General features: G+C 42.7%; 1 protein-coding gene across 1 annotated transcript; it reads right to left on the reverse strand.

Moving 5' to 3' along the window:
- Window positions 1-21,026: 21,026 nt before the first annotated feature.
- Window positions 21,027-25,472, reverse strand: LOC136520851 (protein FMP32, mitochondrial-like). Its single transcript, XM_066514517.1, has 7 exons — window positions 25,039-25,472; window positions 24,753-24,884; window positions 24,604-24,663; window positions 22,597-22,673; window positions 22,460-22,516; window positions 21,624-21,690; window positions 21,027-21,539 (listed from the first exon to the last, which is right to left on the reverse strand). The coding sequence occupies exons 1-7, from the start codon at window positions 25,195-25,197 to the stop codon at window positions 21,420-21,422; spliced, it is 672 nt and encodes a 223-aa protein (XP_066370614.1). The 5' UTR covers window positions 25,198-25,472; the 3' UTR covers window positions 21,027-21,419.
- Between the last annotated feature and the right edge of the window lie 217 nt (window positions 25,473-25,689).

Here is a 25,689-nt window from a genome sequence, read left to right on the forward strand (position 1 = left end):
AATGGCTAGAGGGGGTGAATAGCCTATTAAAAATTTCTACAACAACACTTAACAAACTAGTTAGATAATTATGAGGCGAAGCTAGTGTTGCGCTAGCCTACTAAAATAGCAAGGCACCTACCAAAATTCTAGTTTGTATAGTTTCTATCCACACAAAAGCTATGACACTACACTAAGTTAATGTGCTCTAAAAGGCTAACTAAAGAACCACACTAACCAAAATAACAAGCTCTCACAACTAGCTACACTAAAGAGCTTGACAACTAGTTTGCGGTAAAGTAAAGAGAGTGAGCAATTTGTTTATACCGCCATGTCGAGGAAGGAGCCAATCAATCACAAGAATGAATACCAATGAAGACCAATCACCTCAGAATCAAATGATGAACATAATGATTTTTTACCGAGGTTCACTTGCTTGTCGGTAAGCTACTCCTTGTTGTGGCAATTCACTCACTTGGAGGTTCACGCGCCAATTGGTATCACACGCCAAACCCTCGATAGGGTGCCACACAACCAACACAAGATGAGAATCACACAAGCCATGAGCAATCCACTAGAGTACCTTTTGGCTCTCCGCTGGGGAACGGTCAAGAATCCCTCACAATCACCGCGATCGGAGCCAGAGACAATCACCAACCTCCATTCGACGATCCTCGCTGCTCCAAGTCATCTAGGTGGCGGCAACCACCAAGAGTAACAAGCGAATCCTGCATCCAAACATGAACACCAAGTGCCTCTAGATGCAAACACTCAAGCAATGCACTTGGATTCTCTCCCAATCTCACAAAGATGATGAATCAATGACGGAGATGAGTGGGAGGGCTTTTGCTAAGCTCACAAGGTTGCTATGTCAATACAAATGGCCAAGAGAGTGAGCTTGAGCTGGCTATGGGGCTTAAATAGAAGCCTCCACAAAATAGAGCCATTCTACCCCTTCATTGGACACAATACGGGGTGACCGGATGCTCCGGTCATATCGACCGGACGCTGGACCTCAGCGTCCGGTCACGCGATGCGTGCCACAGTGTCCCCTCTCTTCAAAAGTTGATTGCCCAATCTCAATGGTCAAGTGATGACCGGACGCTGTAGCTCAAAGTGATCGGACGCTGAACCCCAGCGTCCGGTCGTTTCTAGTAAGCATCCAGAGGCGACTTTTCATGACCGCTCGACCGGACACACCCAGCGTCCGGTCACTCGGCGACTCCTCTGTGCGTGACCATGTCAGTGTGACTGGATGTAGCCAGCCAGCGTCTAGTCGACGACCGACGCTGTGCTTCTTCTGCTGCTACTGACTAGACGCATCGGTCCTTCAGAGACCAGCATCCGGTCACTTACAGTGACCTTCGTCTTTTCTATCTAGGGCGCTGGTGGCACCGTCGGACTGTCCGCACTCTATGGGCGGACACTCCGCCGGGGAAGTTCCTAACCCTTGCTCAAATGTGCCAACCACCAAGTGTATCATCTTGTGCACATGTGTTAGCATATTTTCACAAACATTTTCAAGGGTGTTAGCACTCCACTAGATCCTAAATGCATATGCAATGAGTTAGAGCATCTAGTGGCACTTTGATAACCGCATTTCGATACGAGTTACACCCCTCTTAATAGTACGGCTATCAAACCTAAATGTGATCACACTCTCTAAGTGTCTTGATCATCAAAACAAAATAGCTCCTACTATTTATACCTTTGCCTTGAGCCTTTTGTTTTTCTCTTTCTTCTTTTTAAGTCCAAGCACTTGAGCATCACCATGGCATCACCATCATCATGTCATGATCTTCATTTGCTTCACCACTTGGAATGTGCTACCTATGTCATGATCACTTGATAAACTAGGTTAGCACTTAGGGTTTCATCAATTCACCAAAACCAAACTAGAGCTTTCAATCTTCCCCTTTTTGGTAATTGATGACAACCCTTACACAAAGATATGAATTGAAATTCAATTGAATCCATGTTGCTTGCCCATTCATTTTTAACATGTGTAAAAAGATATGGACAAGTTTCATGAACCCCATATGGTAGCAATTGCTCCCCCTACATATGTGCTAAGAGTTTGGATTGTAGCTTGCACATAAGCTTAGATAGGAAATATAGGAGATAATGTCTACGAAATGATGCTAAGGTGTAAAAGATGGACCTTTGAAGCATGATACCAATCGGAGTGCACTATTATACCATCCTTAGCACCATGGTTAGCTTGATACCACTTGGAAATACCTGGAAATGAAATCATTAGATATCCTATGCATGCTAGTTTTTCATTTTATCATTCAAACCTACAACTAGCATACACCACACAAGCATGGATATTGAAATTTAAAATTTGTGCCATGCAAGCAAACATATGAAATGCACATTCAAATGCACCATACAAGTTCATGAACTTGCTCCCCCTACTTGTGTGCTCAAAATTTTAATTGATCCCTTTCCTTTGTCATATTCCTCTCCCCAATGTCAAATTCTTCTCCTTTGTTGTCTTTTCACTATCTTAGTACACGAATATCTTTGTTTTTCTCCCCATGTACTAATATCTTTGTTTTTTTTCTCCCCTTTTGTCATCAATGACCACAAAGGTTCAAAATATAGATAGGTAGAGACTATCAATGTCAATCAATAGTGTGAGGACCATTTTCCCAAATTTGGTTCAATCTAGAATACTTGCCAAAAACATTTAACTCGGTTTGATCCAAGGACAAGCTTCTTCACACCTCCAAATAAGGATTATCCTATACCATGTTGAGTTAAACACTTATAGCTTATTTTCTAGATCAAACACTAGGTTTATAAGCCCACAAACATGTCATATGCTACCACTAGATCAAAAGAAGCATAGAAGAAATAGTGGTACCATACAATCATTAAATTCATTTGATTTTCATGAATGAGCCTATTAAATGTGAAAGATGTCTAGATGCACTAAACAAGTCCTTAGCAAGGATGTATGCCATGCCAATCAACTTTTACCTTGGATTGCTCGAAGGAGAGGCATGTCATATAAGTGGGGGTGCATCAATACATATTTGAGAAATCCAATATGTTCAACTCATTCCTTAGCTTGCAAAACCTTTTCTCATACAATGGCTTGGTGAATATATCGGTAAGTTGATCTTCGATGCCTATACTCTCAATGCAAATGTCCCCTTTTTGTTGGTGATCTCTTATGAAATGGTGGCGGACATCAACGTGCTTTATTCTTGCATGTTGAACCAGATTGTTGGTCAACTTGATTGCACTCTCATTGTCACATAGCAATGGCACTTTCTTGAACTTGATTCCAAAATCATTCAAAGTGGCCTTCATCCAAAGTATTTGTGCACAATAACTACTGGTGGATATGTATTCGGCTTCGGCAGTTGATAATGCAACACTATTTTGCTTCTTTGATGACCTTAAAACAAGTGATCTTCCTAACAATTGACTTGTGCCCAAGGTGCTCTTTCTTTCAACCTTGCATCCTGCATAATCCGAGTCAGAGTAACCAACTAGCTCAAACTTTGCTCCTTTGGGATACCACAAACCAACATTTGGTGTATGCTTCAAGTACCTCAATATTCTCTTTATAGCCTTCAAATGACTTTCTCTTGGTGAGGCTTGAAATCTTGCACATATGCATACACTAAACATGACATCCGACCTTGATGCGATCACATAGAGTAGACTTCCAATCATAGACCGATACAATTTTTGATCCACCATATTTTCTCTTGCATCACTATCTAAGTTGTCATTTGTTCCCATTGGTGTACTAATGGCTTTACTATCACTCATGCCAAACTTCTTGATCATGTCCTTGATATACTTGCCTTGACTCACAAAAGTACCATTCTTCAATTGCTTGATTTGAAGACCAAGGAAGTAACTCAACTCTCCAATCATGGACATCTCAAACTCATTAGACATCATCTTTCCAAACTCATCACAAAAATCTTGATTGGTTGATCCAAATATAATGTCATCAACATAGATTTGCAACACAAACAAATCTTTTCTAATCTTCTTGATGAAGAGAGTGGTGTCAACCTTGCCCATCATGAACCCTTTATAGAGTAGGAAGTCCCTCAATCTTTCATACCATGCTCTAGGTGCTTGCTTCAAGCCATACAATGCCTTCTTCAACTTGTACACATGGTCGGGCTTCTTGTCATCTTCAAAACCGGGAGGTTATTCAACATATACTTCTTCATTGATGTAACCATTGAGAAATGCACTCTTAACATCCATTTGAGAGAGCTTGATGTTGTGGGCACAAGCATAGGCTAGCAAGATTATAATAGCTTTCAATCTAGCAACCGGGGCATATGTTTCTCCAAAGTCAAGACCTTCAACTTGTGTATATCCTTGTGCTACCAATCTAGCAACCGGGGCATCTTGTTTGTACACCTCTAGAAATATCACCAATTATAGTGTTTAATGGGTGATCCCTTGCAATATTGGTTGGTTGGAGGATTGGAACTTGATTGCTTGCACTTGCTTGATCATTTGGTTGAGATGATGTACTAGCCACATGATCTTGATCATTATCATGAGAGCCACTTGTACTAGCTTGATTTGTATCATCTTGCATATTTGAGTTAAAGAGCACTTGCACTTGATCATCTTCATCATCATTCACTTGCATAGGCCTCAATTCATCAACATCCATGTTCTTCATGGCATTTAAAAGTTGAATGCCTCTAACATCTTACAAGTTCTCATTCTCTACCTATGAACCCTTGGTTTCATCAAATTCAACATCATGAACTTCCTCAAGAGTACCACTATCCAAATTTCAAACTCTATATGCTTTGCTTGTAGTGGAATAACCAAGTAGGAATCCTTCATCATATTTCTTGTCAAACTCGGCCAATCTAGTGCCTTTCTTCAAGATATAGTATTTACAACCAAAAACCCAAAAATATGCAATGTTAGGCTTTCTACCATTCAAGAGCTCATATGGTGTCTTCTCTTTCAATGGGTGACAATAGAGGTGGTTGTTATAATAGCAAGCCGTGTTGATAGCTTTGGCTCAAAAAGATTGACTCACATTGTACTCACTAAGCATTGACCTTGCTATATCAATGAGTGTTCTATTCTTCCTCTCAACAAGGCCATTTGATTGTGGAGTGTACTTGGCCGAGAATTGATGTCTAATTCCAAATTCATCACACAACCCATCAATTCTAGTATTCTTAAACTCATTACCATTGTCACTTCTAACTTTCTTGATGGTTGTTTCAAACTCATTGTGAATGCCCTTGGCAAATGATTTGAATGTTACAAACACATCACTTTTGTCCACTAGAAAGAATACCGATGTGTATCTAGTGTAATCATTCACTATCATAAAGCCATATTTGTTACCACCGATGCTAGTGTATTGTGTTGGCCCAAACAAATCCATGTGCAATAAGTCAAATGCTTTACTAGTGCTCATCATGCTTTTCTTAGGATAGGTGTTTCCAACTTATTTTTTGGCTTGACAAGAGCTACAAAGCTTATCCTTTTCAAACACAACATCTTTCAATCCTCTAACCAAGTCATGCTTAACCAATCTATTCAGTTGTTTCATTCCAACATGACCAAGCCTTCTATGCCATAACGAACCCATGCTAGACTTAGTAAACAAGCATGTAGATAATTTAGCTTCACTAGCATTGAAATCAACCAAGTATAGATTCTCATATCTAAACCCTTTGAAGATCAAGTTAGAGCCATCTACACTTATGATCTCTACATCATCTACCCCAAATATGCATTTGAATCCAAGATCACACAATTGAGCCATGGATAGCAAATTGAAGTTCAAACTCTCTACTAGCAACACATTGGATACGCTCATGTCATTGGATATTGCAATCTTACCAAGCCCTTTGACCTTGCTTTTGCCATTATCACCAAATGTAATACTATCATAACCATCATTGCCATTGGTGTTGATTGAGTTAAACATTCTTGCATCATCGGTCATGTGTTGAGTGCACCCACTATCAAGAACCCAATGCCTTCCTCCAGCTTTGTAATTGACCTACAAAAGAAGATTAATTCTTTTTAGGTACCCAAACTTGCTTGGGTCCTTGAAGGTTAGTTACTAAGCTCTTTGGTACCCAAATGGCTTTCTTCTTTGAGCTCATCCATGGTTTACCAATGAACTTAGCCTTCACACCATTTGTACCCTTAGTGAAGGGACCATAATGCCTAAGAGGGGGGGTGAATTAGGCAACTTAAAATTCTAACTCCAAAACTATGGCCTCTTTTTCTAACCCTAGCAAAACTTATGCAATAGATAAACTATCTAGATGTGCAACTATGGTTTTGCTAGTGTGTTGCTATCTCTACCGCAAACGTAGTAAAGTAAACAATGTAAATGCGGAAGCTAAAGAGCAAGGTAGAGATATGCAAACTCCCATCGATGACTCTGGTATTTTTACCGAGGTATCGAGAAGCATGCAAGCTTCCCCCTAGTCCTCGTTGGAGCCCCTCGCAAGGAATCTCTCACAATGGCCAAGCTCCCGGTCGGGTAACTCCATGGATAGTCTCAGACCTTCCCCACACGCAAGTGGGTCTCCGACGTGCCTTCCGGCAAGCCTCTCCCAGATGCTCCCCGCCGTCTTCACTATCAAGCTTCTGACCGAAACGCCGCAGGCCTTGTTCCCTCCGGTACACGGTGGCGGTCACACCACAAACGCGGTTGGTGTGATCTTGCAAGACTTCAAGCCCCTCCAATGTACAACAATGATGCTCGCAAGCACCGAGTGGTAAGAGGTATGCAAACCTCACTAAACACTAGGCCTAAACCTAGAGCAAGCGCATGAGCGGTGGTCTAATCAACCTAAGCACTTCGCAAAGCACCTACGCTAATCACCTAATGAATCACTAAGCTCTATGCAAGTGGAGATCACTAAAATAGTGTATCAACACCCTTGGTATGTTTCCTCAGCTCCACACTTGCCAAATGGCCGATTGGGGGGGTCTATTTATAAGTCCCACTGAGAAAGTAGCCATTGGGGTCGAACTCCTGCAATTCTGCTGCTGACCAGACGCTGAATCGTCCTGACCGGACACGTCCAGTCGTCCCAACCATTGAGATGGCAATGTGCTGATCGGACGTTGGCCAACGTCCGGTCGCCTGCCACCGGATGCGTTCGATCACAGATTTGCTGCTCTGGAACCTCTCTGTACTCGATCGGACGCTGCTTCCCTGCGTCCGGTCGGTTTTGCCGCCCGCGTCCGGTCGTCCTGACTGTAGAGTCGGTCCAGCGTCCGGTCGCCCCGACTGTAGAGCCACCGGTCCAGCGTCCGGTTGTCCCGACTGCCAAGCCACCAGTCTAGCGTCCGGTCATCCCGATTGCCGAGCCACCAGCGTCCGGTCGCCTCTACGAGCTCGTTTCTTCGCGATCTTGCGTACGGCTTGGTTCCAATCTTCATGCTTGGACTTTGCTTGATCTCTTGGGTCTTCTCTTGTGCTCCTAAGGTCTTACTTGAGGTGTTGATCATCGGATCATCATGTCACCTTCGTCCAAGTTACGTCTTGCACCCTATTGAACTACAAAATAAACACTTGCAAATTCATTAGTCCAATTTGGTTATGTTAGTCATCAAACACCAAAATCCAAAGTAAATGGGCCAAGGGTCCATTTTCCTTACAATCTCCCCCTTTTTGGTGATTGATGCCAACACGACCAAAGCAAGCAAATAATAAGAATTTGGAAGTTAAAAACTACCTACTTGCTAGGATGCAATGCAAAGGGCAAGTTTATGTGATACTTAAAGATACCAATTAAAATCATATATGATATTAAGGGATACCAATTGAAATCAATTGTAAGATACCAATTAAAACTAAATGAAAGGTTATCTTGCCCTTGCAAAAAAATCCCCATGTGGCATTATGGATTCCTACAAATTTTACCATTACTTAGACTAATCCATAATCCACTTTCCTTCCTTTCTCGGACCATTACCACTTGTAGACATCAACTTGATGCTTGCCTTTGGTCCTTCAAATTCTCCCCCTTTGGCATCAAACACCGAAAAGGAAGACATTAGTAGCACAAGGGAGGGTCAAATTTCGTGATCCTTTGTGTATAGAATGAAATGGATCACAAAATTTGACTCTCACATTATATAGACTAAGCTCCCCCTAAATGTATGCATACATATGGTAGAAAGCAAAGCATATGCATAATTAATAATTTATTGCACAAGAGAGTTTAATCTATATAATGCATGGAGAAAGCATATAAATATGAAATAAAATCAACATGATGATGCCAATTAAAGAATGATGCTTAACTCCGGGGACTCCAATTTCCTTACAATAAGACTACTACACATGTGATAGGTTTGAAAAAATGATACCATTTGAAAAAGTGTTAGTCTCAAAGCATCCAAGTTGTAGAAATACTCCCCCTAAATATGTGCACACAAATATAGAATACTTTGTAGAAATCATGCACATTGATTTTAGAATAAAAAATACCACTTGAAAGATGACATCTCATGAATGTGAGAATCATTTTCAAAAAGATATCCGGGAGAGATTATCTACAATTTGGACTTTGGCACATATTAGATGAACAATAGTAAGACAAGCTATGTGTCGTGCTTCTAAGCAATTTTAAACCATGTAGGTTTGCTCCAAGGGTTAAAAATGAGACCGAGCATGCCTACCATAAGATATACCTAGTGTATGCATGACAAAAGATATAAGCATGCAAATGCAAACCTAGGCATGAAGAATAACTAGATGCTTAAAGATACCAATTGTAGGAAAATCTAATTGCAAGATGTACCAATTAAAAAGTAATAACATCTAGTTACCTAACATGGGAAGGGAAATTTGGGTCCATAGTATTCACTGACCCACTTGGCAATGATTTTGTCCATCATGATGCACCCCATGAAATGCACCCACACTTTGCCAAGTCTCCAAATTCCCCGTAGTCCGATGGACTTCTCACTTCCCTTTCGGGATCCAAACCTTCTTGGTGTTTTTCATGTTTGAAATTATTTCCTTTGGCACCCAAAAGCATTTGACCCCATTGTTGGCTTGCTTGTTCACCTTGATGGCCACCACTTTGTCATTTTTCTTCTTCTTCAAGAGATAAGGTGTGGAGGCCTTCTTGTCCACCTTGTTGGTGTAGGTGTTGGAGAGCTTGCTTGTTTGCTTTTTCTCCTTCTTTGCTCCTCCCCCATTCTTCACCTTGCACTCATCGGACTTGTGACCTTCCTTGTGGCACATGTAACAAACCACGGTTTATCCTTCATCAAGCTTCTTCACTCCCTTCATGGTGTTATCTTGATGAAGTTGGGTTTGCTTCGCCTTGCATTTCACTTGAGTCAAGTCCTTGGTGAGGCGAGCTACTTCTTGCTTGAGTTGCTCATTCTCCTTTGCAACCTCTTGTGTGTATGTATCTACAATAACTTTCTCAACACAAACTTGGATGCACAAAGGTGAGTCTAAACATAAATCATTACAAGAAGTAGAGACATCCTTTTTAGACATGTTAAAGATAGAACTTTTTTTTAGATGCCTTGGTGGGGGTTGCGCCAACGGCTTCAAGATTAGCAACTTTATTTGTTAGCTCATCACAATGTATACACATGGTTTCCATTTTAGCCAGCAAACTATTATATGCTTCTTGTGAGCTAGCTAACTTTTCTTTTAATTTTTCATTTTTCTTTAAAAGTTGCTCATCATTGATTGTGCATGCATTTGTTGTTGCACTAGTCTCAAGTTTCTCAATTTTAGTAGATAGTTCAACATTAAGATTAGCAAAGTTCTCATATTGTTCAAGCAAGGTTTTGTATGCTTTTTATGAACTATCTAGCTTTTCTTTTAAATTTTTGAGCTTCTTGTGTTGACTAGTGCAAGCTTTAGCATAATTAAGATTTTCTTGCACAAGTTCATGATAAGAAGGCATATCATCATCACTATCACTCTCACTAGAGGAAGTGCTTTCGTTACCTCGTGCCATAAGGCACATACGAGAAGAGCTTGATGATGAGTGCTTGCGGCCTCGCCTCTTGTGATGGGGTTCTTCTTCACTTGAAGAATCATCCCATGATCTTATTGATGTGAGGGCTTGGTTCTTGCATGCCTTCTTCTTTGTCTTGGGTGTGGGCTTGTTTGGACAAACTTCCACAAAGTGCTCCAACTCGCCGCATCCATAGCATCCTCTCTTTCTTTGCTCCTTTCTTTGATTTGTGAAAATGAAATCTTGAATTTGGATGGGCACACCCTTGACATTAAGCCTTTGGATCATCTTCTCCACCTTGTTGATCACTTTGATTGATTCTTCATCAAGATCAGAGGTGGAGGAGGAAGATTGATCATCATCACTTGATTCTTGTTCATCATCCTCATCATCCTCATCTTCTTCTTCACTTGAGGAGTTTGAGCTTGAGCTTGACTCAACTTTCTTGCCCTTCATCTTTTTCTTCTCGCTACAAGCGAGAGCTTTGTCTTTGCTTGATGAAGATGCTTCTCCTTGACCCATCTTATGTGACATTTCAAATGCCACTAGTTTGCCAATGACAATGCCCGGGTCATGGTGCTCAAGTTCTCCATGTTGTGAAGGATGGTGATGATGCTTGCGTATTTCTTTTATGGTAGAACGGAGATGATCTTCCTCACGATGTCCACATCATCTAGCTTTCATAGTCCTATTGAATGGAGCTCATTGATAATTAGATTCAATCGAGAATACATATCACGAACAAGCTCGTCATCATTCATAGCAAAGGAATCATAATTTTGCTTAGCAGGACAATGTTTTTGCTCATGGACATTACTTGTGCCGTCATGGAGCTCTTGGAGTTTTAACCAAATTCCATGTGCCGTATTTAAAGTAAATACTTGGTTAAAAACATCCATACTAAGTGATTCAAACAAGCAATTTTTAGCTCTAGCATTGAAGTGCATTTCTTTTTCATCACTCTTTGTGGGATTTTCGGGATTCTTGATGGGTTTCATCCCGTCACGAGTGACTCTCCATACACCCAAATCAACCGCCTCAAGGTGGCAAGCCATTCTAGCTTTATAGTATGAGAAGTTAGTGCCGTCAAAGTGCAGAGGCCTAGCAGTATCCATCCCAACTACTCTAAATAGTGTCGGCTCAACGGCGGTTAAGCCAAAGGTCCAAAATGAGCCAACCGGCTCTGATACCAATTGAAGGGACCATGACGCCTAAGAGGGGGGTGAATTAGGCAACTTAAAATTCTAACTCCAAAACTATGGCCTCTTTTTCTAACCCTAGCAAAACTTATGCAATAGATAAACTATCTAGATGTGCAACTATGATTTTGCTAGTATGTTGCTATCTCTACCACAAACGTAGTAAAGTAAACAATGTAAATGCAGAAGCTAAAGAGCAAGGTAGAGATATGCAAACTCCCATCGACGACTCTGGTATTTTTACCGAGGTATCGAGAAGCGTGCAAGCTTCCCCCTAGTCCTCGTTGGAGCCCCTCGCAAGGAATCCCTCACAAGGGCCAAGCTCCCGGTCGGGTAACTCCGTGGATAGCCTCGGGCCTTCCCCATGTGCAAGTGGGTCTCCGACGTGCCTTTAGGCAAGCCTCTCCCGGATGCTCCCTGCCGTCTTCACTATCAAGCTTTTGGCCGAAACGCCGCGGGCCTTGTTCCCTCCGGTACACGGTGGCGGCCACACCACAAACGCGGTTGGTGTGATCTCGCAAGACTTCAAGCCCCTTCGATGTACAACAATGGTGCTCACAAGCACCGAGTGGTAAGAGGTATGCAAACCTCACTAAACACTAGGCCTAAACCTAGAGCAAGCGCATGAGCGGTGGTCTAATCAACCTAAGCACTTCGCAAAGCACCTACGCTAATCACCTAATGAATCACTAAGCTCTATGCAAGTGGAGATCACTAAAATAGTGTATCAACACCCTTGGTATGTTTCCTCAGCTCCACACTTGCCAAATGGCCGGTTGGGGGTCTATTTATAAGCCCCACTAAGAAAGTAGCCGTTGGGGTTGAACTCCCGCAATTCTGCTACTGACCGGACGCTGAATCGTCCTGACCGGACGCGTCCAGTCTTCCCGACCGTTGAGATGGCAATGTGCTGATCAGACGCTGGCCAGCGTCTGGTTGCCTACCACCGGACGCGTCTGGTCGCAGATCTGCTGCTCTGGAACCTCTCTGTACTTGATCGGACGCTGCTTCCCTGCGTCCGGTCGGTTTCATCGCTCGCGTCCGGTCGTCCCGACTGCAGAGTCGGTCCAGCATCCGGTCGCCCCGACTGCAGAGCCACCGGTCCAGCATCCGGTTGTCCTGACTACCAAGCCACCGGTCCAGTGTCCGATCGTCCCGATTGCCGAGCCACCAGCGTCCGGTCTAGCATTCGGTCGCCTCTGCGAGCTCGTTTCTTCGCGATCTTGCGTACGGCTTGGTTCCAATCTTCATGCTTGGACTCTGCTTGATCTCTTGGGTCTTCTCTTGTGCTCCTAAGGTCTTGCTTGAGGTGTTGATCATCGGATCATCATGTCGCCTTCGTCCAAGTTATGTCTTGCACCATATTGAACTATAAAACAAACACTTGCAAATTATTAGTCCAATTTGGTTGTGTTAGTCATCAAACACCAAAATCCAAAGTAAATGGGCCAGGGGTCCATTTTCCTTACACTTAGTAAGCACATAGAAAGAATTAATCTTAATTGAGGATACATTAGCATTTTTACTCTTGTTTTTGTATTCATGCTCTTTATGACCAACTTGCTTGCAACTAGTGCAAAATCGACCATTGTTCTTCACAAAACTAGTCTTGTGAGGAGCAAGTATCGCCTTGCCTTTCTTAGGGATAAAGCCTAATCCCTCTTTGTAGAGAGAAACTCTTTGGCTACCCAAGCACATAAGCAACTGGTCCTCACCACCATAGGCCTTAGCCAAGGTGTGAGTGAGCTTATCGACCTCCTTCTTGAGGTTCTCATTCTCAACCATTAGTGAGGCGTCACAAGTGAGACCATCACTACTAGATGAGGCGGAAGTAGAAGTACTACAAGAGGGATTAGTGGGAGCAACAATGATAGGCATAGATAATGATTCATCAATTATATCACAAGTTAAACCTATATTGCAAGTTTCAACATGCTTCTTTTTATTTTGCTCATCAAGCAAAGAGGAATGAGCCTTTTCAAGCTTTTTGTGAGCCTTACCAAGCTTCTCATGGGCTTCCTCTAGCCTCTCATGAGTTGCTTTGAGATCATTAAAGGCTTGCTTAAGGGCTTTTACCTCCTTATTCAAGCTCTTGCATTCCCTTCTCCTGATGTCAAAGTGTTCTTTAGCATCTTTTAGCATGTTAAATAATTCATCTTTAGTAGGTTTATCATCATCACTATCACTATCATTTTCACTATCATGTTCATCATCACTTCCATCATCATTACAAGTTTATACCTTAGTGGCCTTAGCCATGAAGCATGATGGAGTGTCGAAGAGAGAAGGCTTCTCATTGATAGCAATGCTTGCAAGTGCCTTCTTCTTGGTGGTCTTGTCATCATTACTATCATCATCATCACTTAAGGAGGCATCACTATCCCAAGTGACCACATATGAACCACCCTTCTTCTTCTTGAAGGTCATCTTGTCCTTCTTCTCTTTTTTTCCTTCTTGTCATTCTTCTTGTTCTTCTTGTTGTCATCATCATTGTCGCTATTGTATGGACATTGAGCAACAAGATGATCTTTGCTTCCACATTTGAAGCACCTTCTTGACTCTTTCTTGTTCTTGGATGAAGATTTCTTTCTTCTAGCATGGTACCCTTTCTTTATTATGAACTTGCCAAATTTCTTGATGAAGAGAGCCATCTTCTCATCATCATTATCATCACATGAGCCATCATTTTCACTTGATGTTTCTTGCTTTGCCTTGCCCTTGGATGATGTGACCTTGAATGCCACACTCTTCTTCTTCTCATCCTTCTTCTCATCTTTCTTCTCCTTCTTTTCTTCCTTCTCATCATCATCTCTATATGTATCATCGGTCATTATATCTCTCAACAGTTGGTTTGGTGTCATGGTGTCCAAACCACTCCTCACTAGAATAGTGACTAATGTGCCAAATCTTGAAGGCAAACATCTCAAGAACTTGTGGGAGAAGTCCTTGTCCTTCACCTCTTCTCCAAGTGCTTTGAGATCATTGACAAGCACTTGAAGCCTATGGAACATCTCTGGCACACTCTCATCCTCCTTCATCTTGAAGCTTGCAAACTTCTCTTTGAGAATGTATGCCTTTACACCCTTCATGGCTTGAGTACCCTCAAATGATTCTTCCAACTTCTTCCAAGCCTCATGTGCCATCTTAATATTCTTGATTTGCTCAAATATTCTCTTATCAATTGCATCATGAATGACACTTAGAGTAATGTCATTGTTTTGGAGAAGCACTTCTTCGGCCGTGGTGGGATTCTCTGGATCACCAATCTCAATTTTGGTTTCTACCACCTTCCAAACTTTTCTATTGATTGACTTGATGTGTGTGGTCATCTTTGATTTCCAATACGGATAATTTGTGCTATCAAATTGGGGTGGCTTCTTGGTGTTGTTGATTTGAGCTATTTTTACACCGAAGGTTGTTAAGCCTTAAATCACGGTGACCTCGGCTCTGATATCACTTGAAAGGTCCTAATGGTTAGAGGGGGTGAATAACCTATTAAAAATTTCTACAACAACACTTAACAAACCGATTAGATAATTATGAGGTGAAGCAAGTGTTGCGCTAGCCTACTAAAATAGCAAGCCACCTACAACAATTCTAGTTTGTATAGTTTCTATCCACATAAAAGCTATGACACTACACTAAGTTAATGTGCTCTAAAAGGCTAACTAAAGAGTCACACTAACCAAAATAACAAGCTCTCACAATTAGCTACACTAAAGAGCTTGACAACTAGTTTGCGATAAAGTAAAGAGAGTGAGCAATTTGTTTATACCGCCGTGTCGAGGAAGGAGCCAATCAATCACAAGAATGAATACCAATGAAGACCAATCACCTTGGAATCAAATGATGAACACAATGATTTTTTACCGAGGTTCACTTGCTTGCTGGCAAGCTACTCCTCGTTGTGGCGATTCACTCACTTGGAGGTTCACGTGCTAATTGGCATCACACACCAAACCCTCGATAGGGTGCCGCACAACCAACATAAGATGAGGATCACATAAGCCACGAGCAATCTACTAGAGTACCTTTTGGCTCTCCACCGGAGAAAGGTCAAAAACCCCTCACAATCACCGTGATCGGAGCCGAAGACAATCACCAACCTCCACTCGACGATCCTCGCTGCTCCAAGCCATCTAGGTGGCGGCAACCACCAAGAGTAACAAGTGAATCCCACAGCGAAACACGAACATCAAGTGCCTCTAGATGCAAACACTCAATCAATGCACTTGGATTCTCTCCCAATCTCACAAAGATGATGAATCAATGATGGAGATGAGTGGGAGGGCTTTGGCTAAGCTCACAAGGTTGCTATGTCAATACAAATGGCCAAGAGAGTGAGCTTGAGCTGGCTATGGGGCTTAAATAGAAGCCCCCACAAAATAGAGCCGTTGTACCCCTTCACTGGGCATAATATAGGGTGACCGGACGCTTCGGTCATATCGACCAGACGCTGGACCTCAGCATCCGGTCACGCGATGCGTGCCACGTGTCCCCTCTCTTCAAAAGTTGATCGCCTTATCTCAACAGTCAAGTGATGACCGGACGCTATAGCTCAAAGTGACCGGACGCTGAACCCCAGCGTTCGGTCATTTCCAGTAAGCATCCAGAGGCGGCTTTTCATGATCGGACGCGTTCGGTCATGCTCGACCGGACACACCCAGCATCTGGTCACTCGGCGACTCCTCTGTGCGCGACCATGTCAGTGTGACCGGACGCAGCTAGCCAGTGTCCGGTCGTTTCAGCGCCAGTGTCTAATCGACGACCGACGCTGCGCTTCTTCTGCTGCTACTGACCGAACACGCTGGTCCTTCAGAGACCAGCGTCTAGTCACTTACATTGACCTCCGTCTTTTCTATCTAGGGCGCCGGTGGCACTATCAGACTGTCCGCACTCTATGGATGGACACTCCACCGGTGAAGTTCCTAACCCTTGCTCAAATGTGCCAACCACCAAGTGTATCACCTTGTGCACATGTGTTAGCATATTTTCACAAACATTTTCAATGGTGTTAGCACTCTACTAGATCCTAAATGCATATGCAATGAGTTAGAGCATCTAGTGGCACTTTGATAACCGCATTTTGATATGAGTTACATTCCTCTTAATAGTATGACTATCAAACCTAAATGTGATCACACTCTCTAAATGTCTTGATCACCAAAACAAAATAGCTGCTACTATTTATACCTTTGCCTTGAGCCTTTTATTTTTCTCTTTCTTCTTTTCAAGTCTAAGCACTTGATCATTACCATGGCATCACCATCGTCATGTCATAATCTTTATTTGCTTCACTACTTGGAATGTGCTACCTATGTCATGATCACTTGATAAACTATATTAGCACTTAGGGTTTCATCAATTCACCAAAATCAAACTAGAGCTTTCAGTTATGATGTCTCTCTGGAGGGGGTTCAATCTCCGGGGTGTTGTCATAAAATCTAAAGAACAATTTGCTATGGTACTTGTGACTTGTCTTTAAGAAGCGTCAGTTCCTTAGGTAAACTATCTTCTTGGATGCATCCAGGTACACCCATATAGTACCATCTAAGCAAACCAAGCATCCCATCTTTCCTTTGATCTGTCTAGATAAAGCAAACAGCGCGGGGTAATCATTTGTAGTAACAAATATTATTGCTCTACATATAAAGTCCTCCTTTTGGAATGCATCGTACATCGGCTCCCCATGCCTTCATAGCCTCTCCATTTCTTGCATCAAAGGCTCGAGGAACACGTCTATATTAATGCCTGGTTGTTTAGGGCCAGAAATAAGAATAGTGAGGAGAAGGTACTTTCTCTTCTGACACAACCACGTTGGGATGTTGTACATGGTCAAGATCACTGGCCAAGTGTTGTGGTTGCTCATCCTCTCATTGAAGGGATTCATTCCATCGGTGCTCAAGCCAAACCGCACATTCCTTGGGTCATCATTGAATTCTTTGTGCTTCTCATCAAACCTTTGCCACTGACTACAATCAGTCGGGTGTGCAATCTTATCATCATCCACCTTGCGCTCATCATCCCACCATGTCATGAGTGCGGCTTCTTTAGGGTTTAGGAAGATACGTCTCAAGCGGTCGGTCACTGGTAGGTACCACATTAACAAGGCAGGAATTTTTCTCTATTTTGCGTCGTTGCCTAATGGAGTGTCCTCTAGAGGCTGAGATTCTTGTACCACCTTTTTTGTACCCTTCTTATTCCTCTTTTTCCCTATGGAGGCTTCGTCCCCACCGTAAAGGTCATTGTTCTTGTATCGGCTGGCCCCACAACGGGGACATTTATCCAGTGACTTGAACGTTTCGCCATGAAAAAGTATACAGTGGTTGGGGCATGCATGGATTTTTTCAACCCCCATTGTCAATGGACTTATGACCTTCTTCGCTTGGTATGTGTTGGCGGGAACTGAGTTTGGTTGTGGCAGCACCCATGACAGGAGATGCAATAGATCATTGAAACTACAGTCTGACCAGCCGTACTTAGCGTTCAGGATGAGTAGCTCAAGCACAAAACGTAGCAATGTCCAATGTGTTGGACAGCCCTTTTCAACACCATACATAGTCTCCTTCGATGCTTTTGTCATCCTTTTCATATTTTCTAGACCTTTGGGCTATTTAGTAAAATCTCTAGTCCAAGGGCTCAAATCATGTCCTCCAAATCATCTTCATCCCCGACACGTGCTCCACCATCATTATTGGCACCACCTTCGTCGTTACCATCTCAACCACTAGCATCACCACCTTGTTCATTGCCAAACTCGAAATCCATCCGTGCATCAAGCTCTGCTGAATATTGGGACAGGAATTCTAGAGTTTCGTCGTCGTATTCCTCCTCATCCTCATCGTTAACAATAACAGTTTCACCATGATGAATCCACACTGTGTAGTCCTCGACAAATCCTCGCATAATCAAATGTGATCTGATGATAGTCACATATGTCCATGCCATACGGTTCTTGCAATCTTTACATGGATAAATAATTGTATCCTTATTCTCTGTCAATGTCGTTGCATGCTTCTTTACGGCTTCAATAAATTTATCCACCTCTTCACGGAAACATGCCTTGAACCTAAACGAACCATACATCCAAGAGTTCCTGTACTCCACCTTTTACAACAACAACAAAACAAACATTAAAGAACTACTTATTCAGATATATATAAAAATGAATCAAATTAATAATTACTTGAGAATAATTGTATATACTTCAGATATATATGAATATAAATCAAATATAATTACATGAAGCATACAAACATACCATGGTAGAGGAAAATTAATTAATGGCCTATTTATCCAAAAAATAATTAAAATACATATTTGTTGATTATAATAAACAATTTCAAAGACAATAATTAGCAACAATTAATATTTTACCCAATATCTTTCATGCAAACCCTAGTCTAATTTCATCAAACATAAATTTATAAAAACAAAATTAATAAAAAAACCAAACCCTAGATCTAGATCTATATGCGCATGAAACATCCATAAAACTAACTAATTGTTCACTAAATTCAAGAAACATGGACCAAATAAGGGTATGATCTTGCTCCCCTCCCTAATTTATCCTAGTACATTCAAAACTTGGGTCTAATTTACTTCATAAGTAGCTTAAGCACCATAGAAGAGAGAGAAAAGCAAAACTCTAATTATTCACTAACCAACTATTAAAACTTCAAAAAAAAGTGTAGAATAGCATTTTCTTACCGTCTACGACCTCTCCACCAAAGGATTTGATACCAAAACATTTCCCCCTCAGTAGAGCAATTTTTAGAAGATGCCCAGGGCTTCCCCACCTTTCTTTCACGGGTTGGAGTGATGATCCGAGGAGCAAGAAGGTGCTGCAGTTTGCTTTATATGTGGGTCATTTGTAGGGGCGGCTGATGATTGAGCCGTCCCTACAAATCGGAGGTATTTATACTCGGGCATTTGTAGGGGCGGCTCAATCACCAGCCGCCCCTACAAATAACAATACCAGGAGCGGCTGGTGAATGAGCCACCCTACAAATCCGACCTATTTGTAGGGGCGGCTTGTATGATCAGCCGCCTCTGCTGTTCCATTTGTAGGGGCGGCTGGTCTCTGAGCTCTCGAGCACACCACTGTAGAAGCGGCTCCATCACCAGCCGTCCCTACAAAAAAAATATCCCGTTGCTACAAACCGTTTTTTACGTAGTGTAAATTAATGAATCAGACCTTTTTTTCTCTAAAGTTAGCTAAATTTTAGATAATATTATAAACCACCTGTTTAGAGCCGTAAGAGTTAAAAATAGTCTAAAATTTAGTGAATAAATTTATAGACCATCAGATCTAAACAAAACCTTACCTGTAGAGAGAGACGCACACACCACACACTCCTATTACCCCAAAAAGCACGCAGCTGGCGGCCAACGAAAAACAACGTCGGCTTCAGGTGATGACTTCTCGTTGCTTTCAACCAGGAACTACTCGGTGACAACTTGCCATGTATACGACAAGTCCAGAACTGAACCGGACCAAGATTTTACAGCAAGTCTTTCTTTTTTCTTTTGGGTATAAAAACAATGGCCCTGTTCATCAGCAACTGCTGCTACGATAATACGTAAGAGAGAGCTACAGCCGCAGCTGCTACATCAACTGCAAAAAATGGCTACCGAAGAGGCCCAATGCAAGTCGGCCCGTTCGCTGGTCTGAACTTTGGCTGAAACTGGCTGAAAAACACTGTTCCGGCTGAATTGTTGTGAGAGAAAAACACTGTTCCGACTGAAAAAATAAGCCGAACAAGCCGAACTTTAAGACAAGCGAACGAGGCCACGAAGGACCATTTTTTTGGGGGTTTAGGTAGTCAGTTTGTTGCGTAGACATCGACAGCTGCGTGTATAATATCTACAGTTAGTTTGTTGCATCGACATCGACCGCTGCGTGCATAATAATATCTAGACGCTTGCGGGCAAATAGGCATGGAGTGGCTCTGGATCTGGATGGATATTGGAGTGAACATCCTAGTCTGATAGCGTCTTTCCAGCTTTCGGCTTCGGGAGTGCTGCTGCTTGTGCTGTTGTACATTTCACCCATTGATCCTCGGAAGATACACGTCGCCGTCGACGACTGGAAGAAACTTTCAGAACAAAAATTGCAGCCATGGAGAAAGAAACTACACTAATAATGGGTTATTATGGATGGCTGGAGTTGGGCCAAAACCAGGCCTTGGATGCTGCTTCATGTCATGTCAGTGCAACTGCAAGATGACCACCACATAGGCTCCGTTCGCTGGTTGGCTGAAAAATACTGTTCCGACTGAATTGTTGTGAGAGAAAAATACTGTTGGCTGATTTGGTGAACAGTGAAATGAGAGGGGGTTCAGCTGGCTGGCTGGTTCAGACCAGACCAGCGAACAGCCCCATACAATACAGCTAATCCCCCCGTCTCATAATAAGCGTACTTCTAGAGTTCAATTTCTTTCCCAAAATAAATGCACATCTACGTATAAGACGACATAACTCTATTTGTCTTTTTCTACTCTCTTTTCCCAAAGTATAATGGTTGCATCTTTCTAGGGGTATTTTTATAATTTCTCACTAACATTGTTATCTTCACTAAAGTTCTAGAAATACACTTAGGCCCTATTTAGATCCCACCCAAAATCCAAAATTTTTCAAGATTCCCCGTCACATCAAATCTTGCGGCACATGTATGAAGCATTAAATGTAGGTAAAAAAAATAACTAATTGCACAGTTTGCCCGTAATTGACGAGACGAATCTTTTAAGCCTAAATAGTCCATAATTAAATAATTTTTGCCAAATACAAACAAACGTGCTACAGTACCTAAAAGCCAAAAATTTTCGCATCCAAACGGGACCTTATTTTGGACAGAGGAGGTAACTGCTAACAACAGAAGCATCAATCAAATCAGACGTCTGGGCTGAACTGACAACGGCCAGATGGTAGAGCCCAAATTTATGGCTCCAACACAAGACGAGTCTACACAGTTCAGAGTCCCGCAGTAAAAGTGGCTTCAGCAGGCCAGGAGAAGCAGCATGTTAAGGTACGCCTGATCACAGGTAAAGAATCATTTCGGATGCATTTCTTCCACGAGCCATCTATTTTACAAGTTTGAGCAACATCTCCCTACTACCAGGTGTTACAACATTTCACCCCTGAGCACGTCTTGTCCCCTCTAAAAACTAGGAACAGAATCAGAACCTATCCTCTTCTAGCGGGTTTCCACGGACGACGAATATGGGTAAACGAAAGAACGTATTTGCTTGCTGTGCTGCCTTCACATCACGATGCGGAGGACGGCGAGGCCGACGGCTGAGATCGAAACAATGGTACCTATGCAGTACTTGATGACATCGTACTTTGCTGCCTCCAACTGGGCCTTCAGCGAGTGGATTTCCTGCGTATGGTAGCAAAATATTTCGGTTGGTCTCTGATGTGATGCAGAAAGCACAGACATGCAGCCTAGTTTACTGCCACTCACCTTGTCAAGCTTTGTGGTAAGCTCAGTAGTTTCCTCGTTCTGCTTGGCAAGTTCATCACGTATGCGCCTGGAGCATTGTTTCAATCAGGTGTCATAATCACACACATGACAGTTTTAGCACCAAAAGGCATAATACTAAAGAAAACATCTATCGCTGTTCAGTCATTCGGAACTGACACTAGTGGAAAGTGCAACTCATCAGAAGAGACTATAAAGATTCCTTCAAAAGGCTTAAGGGAGATTGGATTCTATAAAGATTCCTTCAAAAGGCATGGACATTCTGCCAGTTAGTAGCGTCATTCATCTGGAAATGTTCTATGAAAGTGAGTTTTTCAGTTACATTAAGACCATGTGCAAGACACCACTAGAAAATATAGCACACATGTGAACCTGTCATTGTTGTTCATGATCTAAACATTCTGTATACTGCTGACCAACAGATGGTTGCATCTAAGAGAGAACTATGAGCATCTCAACCAAAGGCATATGGCCAAACCACCAAATTGAATTTGAAAACATCAGAATTGTAGATAGGTCCACAAACCTTAAAACCTGAACATGAATGCCTTTTCATATGAAAGGTGAGCAATGATAACTAAAATAAGCAGGCCAAGCCAAAGACCTGGTAACCAGAATCGTAGCCAAGGTCACAAACTCACTATAACTTTCTCTATAATGAGCAAGTTAATCATTCTTTGTTCTGATTGTTCCATACACAAATATGTAGAAAGTATTGGTTCTTATGTTTTCGTGATCAAGTGCAGATGGAAGCCAGATACTGGGAAAAGAACTGAACAGCATAGAGAGCATATCTACATAGAGACAAATGATCTTACCCTCTTTCAAGGTTCAGATCCAACCGCTGCCCTGCAGTGACCTTGTCAATCTCATACCTGTTTCACATCATCAACAATTAGACTGAGTATGTTCATTCAGATTCCTGATATAAACAGCTCTTGAACTTAATACTGACTTCAGTTCACTCCTCATCTTATCAATATCTCCACGAAGTTTCTCAGTCTCCCGCTGTAACAAAGAGAAATGGTTTTCCTACAGAAATGAAAAGGACCCTTTTAAGCGATTAACCCTTGTAATAATCATTACAAATAAGAATAAGTGCATGACGAGGTACTCAAGACAACAGTTTTGAATATTGAAAATGTAAAGAGAAAAGCAGCAAGACGAAGACATGTGAAGTCAATCCATGCAAACACAGTGCACAGAAGAACTATTTTTAGGTTAGCGGTTTCAACTACCAAATTGAAATCTGCAGTTCTGTAGTATTAGGTTCAGCTAAAACATTGCAGAGCACATAACAACAACGATGCCTTTTAGTCCCAACTCCCAAACTGGGATCACAGTGAGAACAATCCGCATCATGCATACAAACCAGAGTATTAGATATGTAGCTCCTGGCTCTTAAATCGTAGACAGAATTTCTGTAACCCCACGCTCTGAAAGAGTTATGAGTAGGTTCTATCGAATAATGCATCAGAATGGTCCTCCAAACTAGATAATGGATAGTTCAGTGCAAACAAGACATGTAGCTGAAACAATGACAATTAGTAGTTCCATATGGTTGCGGATCAGCAGAACAAAATAATCCTCCTATACATCTAGGAGATCAAGAACCCCAAAAAGACAAGTCACAGTCTACATCAACAATAATGGATGATGAGATGAAGAAAACATTAAATAACAAGTTGAGCCAATGAGCACAATCAGCAAGGCATCTTGAAGTTCAGAGGGAAATAAAATATCAAAATATCAGCTATCAACTAGATGGGGAGTAGGGATTAACTTAACCCAACACACTATTTATTCTCAAGATATTTTCCAAAACATTAATAAAAACAGTATACCGCAATTTGCAATGCCTGTGGCTAAAAACTGAAGATTCTATTGTGTTCCGATAGCTAAGCATTTGTTATTCACTTATACCTGACACTAGACCTATTTGAAAGTACCAATAAATATTTTATTCTATAAGAATAGAATGTATGAGAACAGAATTCTCTTTTGCGTAGCAAAGACATTCTATGGAGTGTATAATGACATATTAGGAAACTCCAAAAATGCAGGCACTAGCTTCTGGAACCCGTATGAAACCAACAGGCTGCAAGCTTGAAACTAATTGTTGAAAATAAAAAAAAATGGTGCGATGCATAACAATCTTAGCTAATTCAAACGCACATGTCCGTGTTGCAGTACTAATAATAGTTTTTGAAAAGGAAAATAATTTTATTCCTCCCCAGCTTTACTGCTGGCATACCCAGGGTATCAGAGATAAGAGATTTCACCAAAGGGTCAGAGAGCTACCATACGTCCATCACTTATTGTGGGTACCACACTAACATTTCATGATGTAAGTTGATTTGAGAAAGGGTGCTGTAATGGATCCAAGGCAAACAGTACATCTGATGAGCCTGAACTAATGTAACTTGATGATTTGTGAATGACTTCTACATGGCAAGCTCAGACCACTGACGTTAACTCAAAATAAAAGGCCAAGTGCTAAGACATGTGAGCAAAATGTACCAGTCTCATTGCAATTTAAGATGATCAAAATGGCCAAGACATAATAGTATAATACCCAACATAATCTGAGGCACAGATAAATGGTTGTTTCAAATGGGTGATCTCAATCCGTAATCTCCATTCACACACATCTATTCCACAAACTAATAACCCGATCATGTTAATGAGCAGCAGATCTAAATCAGGCTGTACAAACCTTCATCCAATCACCCCTGTACTGCTCAAATGAACAATCTAAAACAAGCCAAAAGAGGAAGCAATGCTAAGTGCTTCACCCCAGAAAATGCTAAACGGGGCCTATAATAGTACGAGCTAGGCAATCAAGTTCAATTTTAAGCCAGCAACAGTTTATGTGGAACCTGTACAAGCTCCCACATTAAGTTCAATGAAAATCCAGGGACAGCTAATTCTCATGATCTAACATTTTCGCTTTGAACCATACCTGCGAGCTCTGCACTTGCGACTTGAACTTGGAGATATTGGACTCCTGCAGCATCTCACTCTGCAAAAGGCCAAGCAAGACCAGCAAATGAGGAAGACAAATAACCAACAATAGGAAGAAATCCGCAGCACAATGTCAAAAGCGTTTACCTTCTGCATCTCGGCTTTGGAGACGAAGGACTCGGAGATGCTTTCGAGGCTGTCGTTGAGGACCTCCGTGATGGCGGAGGTGATCGCCTCCGCCTGCTTGGTGGGCACGCCCTGCGACTCCAGCTTCCTGACCTGCGAGCGACACGATCGTCCCGGCGAGCAGGCGCACACGCGTCAGCAACTATCCGGAGCATTCCCCCGAACACCTCTCGGGCACGCCCAGCATTGGCGGAAGCCGAAACGGAACGGCAGTACGGTAAGAGGAGAACCCGGAGGCTAGGCTTACCAGGGCGAGGGTGTCGACGAGGAAGGCGCGGCGGCCGTTGGTCTTGACGAGCTGCGAGATGGTGCGGGGGCAGGGCGCGGCCGCCGCCCACCGCTGCGGCCACTGCTGGTGCCCGTGCAGGAGCAGCGCGCGCCTGCAGGCGACGGCGGCAGCGGCCATCTCCTCCTCCTCCCCCCACGCGACGCGGCGGCGGACCGGGAGGCGGCGGCGGAGGCGGAGGCGCGAGCCGGTGGGGAGCGGTCCGGGGCCGGCCTATAAGGTTTGAAGGGTGGGTGGTGGGAGATTCGGGAGGCTCGGCTTCGTTCCCGGGAGGGGCGGTGGCGGCGGGATCGGCGGAGGTGGAGGTGGCGGTGGCGGTGGCGCTAATTTGGGAAAGGCGAGGGGGGGCGGCGAGAGGGCGACTCTGCCTATATGCGGAGGCGTGTAGGCGAGGACAGAAGCCTTGGGGAGGAAGAAGACGCGAAGCAAGGGTAAAAGAGGAAGAAAAGGGCGACGGTTTTCTTTTCTCTTTGGATAATTTTGGATTTGGACTTGAAAAAATAAATTTGGAAAATGGATTTCCCTAGTCCCCCTTTGCCGCGTTGTGTGGGTGGTGGGTGGGGGTGGGGACTTTTGCTTGTTCACTATCCCGTTTCAAAGTTCATTGGGTTT

The sequence above is a fragment of the Miscanthus floridulus genome, chromosome 18 (genome assembly GCF_019320115.1).
Source record: "Miscanthus floridulus cultivar M001 chromosome 18, ASM1932011v1, whole genome shotgun sequence".
Lineage (NCBI taxonomy): Eukaryota > Viridiplantae > Streptophyta > Magnoliopsida > Poales > Poaceae > Miscanthus > Miscanthus floridulus.